The 3,930-nt window shown below is 42.3% G+C and overlaps 2 protein-coding genes across 11 annotated transcripts in view; one reads left to right on the top strand and one right to left on the bottom strand.

The window, feature by feature from the left end:
• Positions 1–1,798, top strand: part of setd5 (SET domain containing 5) — a 26,051-nt gene extending 24,253 nt beyond the window's left edge. For all 10 annotated transcript variants that reach the window (XM_081717592.1, XM_081717591.1, XM_035524338.2 and 7 more), the window contains one exon: positions 1–1,798. This exon is cut by the window's left edge and continues 638 nt beyond it. The gene's annotated coding sequence lies outside the window, so the exon portion shown is untranslated.
• A 162-nt stretch (positions 1,799–1,960) lies between these two features.
• On the bottom strand, positions 1,961–3,641 carry LOC145658731 (uncharacterized). The gene is made up of 3 exons (XM_081717593.1): positions 3,182–3,641; positions 2,771–2,870; positions 1,961–2,517 (listed from the first exon to the last, which is right to left on the bottom strand). Exons 1-3 carry the CDS (start codon positions 3,294–3,296, stop codon positions 2,397–2,399), a joined length of 336 nt encoding a protein of 111 aa, XP_081573719.1. The 5' UTR covers positions 3,297–3,641; the 3' UTR covers positions 1,961–2,396.
• Between the last annotated feature and the right edge of the window lie 289 nt (positions 3,642–3,930).

The following is a 3,930-nucleotide window of genomic DNA, read 5'->3' as shown; positions in this document are numbered from 1 at the left end:
TGTGTGAGTGTGTGTGTGTCACCCTCCTCAGCTAAACCTCTAGACAAACTTTGGGTAAGGGGAGAGGACTGGATGTACAGACACGAGGAGTATGGACTAAGCCTCTTGTAATGATCGTCTCTGTTCTTACATTCTCTACTTTCCTTTTTTTCTTTTTTTCTTTTTTTTTTGTCTTTCACCAAAAAACTGCATTTCTGCATTCTACACAGCCTAACGTGAAATTCATTATCGTATTGAAATCAGTGGAAATTAAACTTTAACAAGACATTGGGGGTGGGCTGGGGGGTCAAGAGTTAAATCATGTGTAAATTAAAATTTACCCATATGCTTTAAAGACATGTACAGATCTAATGTGCATCATAGATGGTAAATTGAGTCAGGCACCTGTGCTAAAATAAAACCACCTGCCGATGCTCTGTAACCAGGTCGGAACGTGTTAGATCAGCTAGAGCGTTTGGTGCTTTCAATTTGTTCGTTCATCAAAGTCGGGTCAGGCCGTTTGATAATTCACTGACAGCATAATTTGTCAATGTTTGTCAGCTTTGTCTGTAGTAGTCACGCAGGTAAAGTCGATTTGCTTAGCCCTTTCATTCATTCCATCCAGTTGAAGTCAATCATTAGTCGTTTAGGCTGAGGGATCAGGACTGCTCTGTGGCAGTTCCATTTATAGTCATTTTAAATCTTCTTTTGGTTTTGTTTTGTCACACATCTGTAGACTCACTCTGTAATACTTGACAACCACAGATCTTACGGTGCTGCAGTTGGCTCAGTTTATTTGTTTGACTTGATTTCAGGGTTGTTGTGAACCCAGTGTCATGTTGTCCAAGATCAGCCTGTTCTCATATGACAGCTATATCTCTGAACTGGTTTCATTTTCGTTTTTGAAATTCGGGTTCTAGCAATCGTTGAAACACCCTGGTGACTAGGAATGCACAGGACTTTTTTTGAAAATGAAGCTGCAGAAATACTGTTTTTACTCCGTTATAGGATTTGTTTCCCTCCCTGTTTTTGAATCCTGCAGGATTTTTTTTAATTTTCATATTGTTGAGAATTTATTTTTCTCTCCCTCTGACCAATCATTGCATTCCATAGGCCAGTCAAGGAAGGATGGGATGAGAGCCATGGCAGAATGGTTTTAATTGGGAGGACGAAAAAAGACAGACAAAAGTCAAAATGTTAGCTGCTGGGGTCTCATAATAAGTATTTTAACACAAAGTGCTGCTTTCAGAAGTGTCTGTTTTTTGACAGAATGCTGTACTTTTGTCTCTTGTCTGATATTCATCACACAGTGAGGTCACCAAGTTGTGCCAAGATCACAAGAGTGAAACTGAATATCCCATCAAATGAAACAGATGCCTGGAACTTGGGAACTGTAGTCTTTGTTTTGATTGTCTGTTGGGTAGACTAGAGACGGACTGAAGCTACAGTGGCCCAGGAAAAGGTTTTTGCTTTTCTTCCCTTAGTCAAAGGACCTTGCAGAGTTGGGGCAATGGATGGGTTCATTTTATCAGCTTCTGGAACACATTTTGACCTTTGACTTTTTTTTTCCCTCAGAGATTACCTTTCCCATTTAAGAAAAAGACACAAGGGTACTCACTGCTTAACATGAATGTTTGTCTTTCACAGAAGACTTCAAAAGAAAAAAAAACAACAAAGACTATATGATCCGAAATTTACCAGCACCTTAATTACAGAGGAGAAAATGTTAACAACCAAGAAAACGTTTATGTATGATCATGTGTACTTGCATAAAATGTGTTATATACTGTTCCAAGGAAAATATAGTACACTAATTTTGCCGCATGATATTTCTTTTTGGGTTGGTGTAACAGTTGAAAGTGTACAGTTGGAGCTTGGAAAAGGGTTTGATTAAAACACTTCCAGGTCTAAAAAAACTGAACACTTTTTTTAAAGGAAACATTAAAAAATTTGTTTTGTTGTATTTTATTTTTTACACACATCATAGTTTGGTCTCCTCCCCCCCCCCCCCCCCCCCAAAAGGCAGAAAGAAGAGGAGATGTAAAGCATTTTCATAATAAAATACTCATGACGTATTTTAAAGCTGACCATAGTTTTAATGGAAGACATATAAGACTACAGTGATGTAGTGAAGACCACCAGGCTTCTTTGTTACAAAAACAAAATTAAGGAATATATGTGTGAAAGTTAAAGGGAGCTTCAGGTGAACTAAAACAGGTCCTTGTGCTGTGTAAAATCTGCCAGTAAGTGAATGTTTGACCTGCGTCATCACTTTCCAGATGTGATCAGCACACAGGAAGTTACATTATTCATGTTTTGATTAATTTTGATGCATTTTGGTGAATTGGCTATAGAAGCTAACAAGTTTTGCATATACAAAATAGTGTTTGTACAGCTTATGATGTACTTGGCCCATGTCACCGGATCCAGCTGTAGGCGTGGCACTCCCGCGCTGGCTTCTCCCGGTACACCAGGCGGTAGCCGCACACCGTATCCACACGCTGACACCAGCTCGGCCAGGACGTGGGCTTTGTGGGCCTGGCGAAGAAAAGCCCGTGGTGGGAATGCATAAGGTCTTAAAAGAAAACCATGCCTCAGTGGGGAATATTTGCTGAGTTTTCTTTCATGCAGTATTTTTCAACTCTAGTACTTGGACATCTCCAGTATAAAGAAGTGTAGTTGTAACCCGGTTTTGTTGTGTATGAGGTACGCCAGGGACTGGAAGTATGAGTATAAACAGTTATTAGTATAAATGTTTTGCACAATGCATTCTGTCATGATTCTGACTTACGGCGAGCAGATGTAGCCACCCTCATGGCAGTAGCACTTATCGCATCCTCTGTAAAAGGTCTGACCAGCTTCAAACAGCTTCCCATCATGACTGCACAAGCCTGATTGTGGGCACACGAACAACATACACTGACGTAGGGAGTACGTCCTGATTTCTGAGGAGTGGCCACCAGAGTGCGCTCTTGCTCTGTTACGCTTAACTACTCGGCTCAACATTCTGCAATAAGATAGTTACTGAAGTTTGAATTATCCTTTTATGAAACATTGTCTCTAAACTTATAAATTTAGTAATATTTTTAGCTTTTGTTATTGATTAAGTGTGGAATTGGCTCCGAATGGCTGGCAGTTTATTTTGCATAGGGTAATGGTTTGTGCTTCATTGTAAAGCATGCATCTCTAGTCTCTGTCCTACCTCTGTGACGATATATCGCAGCCAGAGTGCCTCTGTGGTCCCACGTGACCCAGATGTTCAAGCAGACTATCCACAGCAGCGCCTTTCGACTGTGCACACTCCACCCTGCAGCCATCCTCTCTCTTCCCCACACTACCAGGAGTGGAGCTCTGTCACGGAGATCAAATAAATGAATGGATCAAGTCTTCAACTCAAAATGATGAACTGAGCCTCCTCTCAAACGTTCAGTGCCATTTGAAAATGTGGTGCGGCGTCCGCTCTGTGGTAGTGGAGGTGCTGTGCAGAACACAGGTGATGGAAGGTGGAGGTGTTGAAGGAAGAGTGGGGCGGCAGGTGATCGCCTCTACTCTCAGGAGCCAGCGAAAAACCGAGAAGCCAATGCTGCGAGCAGCTTTCGCTCAGGTGCCAGAGGGTAGCTGCGAGACTTGTCAGGGCCAGCAAGCTGTGCTGGTTTCTCTCTGCTTTCTCCTCCGTGTCGGTGCTCTCGCACTGCGACTCCAGATGGGTTTTTATAAGCCCAGCAACAGCTGCAGCACTAGGAGAGAGGTATGAGCAAAGATGTCGGTCAAAGCATCCCAGTTTCCTTTGCACCGTCCGTCTTATTTGTTATTCTAGCTTCTCCTCTAGGCCCCCTTATGTCTGTGTTTCTGTCCAGCTCTTTTGTGTTAATCATCCTGCTGCCTTCCTTTCTTGGCTTGTCTTCTGATACCTGCGTCGGCATGCGTTCGCTTTGGTCTGATCACAGCTTT

The sequence above is a fragment of the Electrophorus electricus genome, chromosome 7, assembly GCF_041902795.1.
Source record: "Electrophorus electricus isolate QZ-2024a chromosome 7, ASM4190279v1, whole genome shotgun sequence".
In the NCBI taxonomy this organism is placed as follows: Eukaryota; Metazoa; Chordata; class Actinopteri; order Gymnotiformes; family Gymnotidae; genus Electrophorus; species Electrophorus electricus.
The sequence above is the reverse complement of the archived record's forward strand: the minus strand, read 5'-3'. Positions and strand labels throughout refer to the sequence as shown.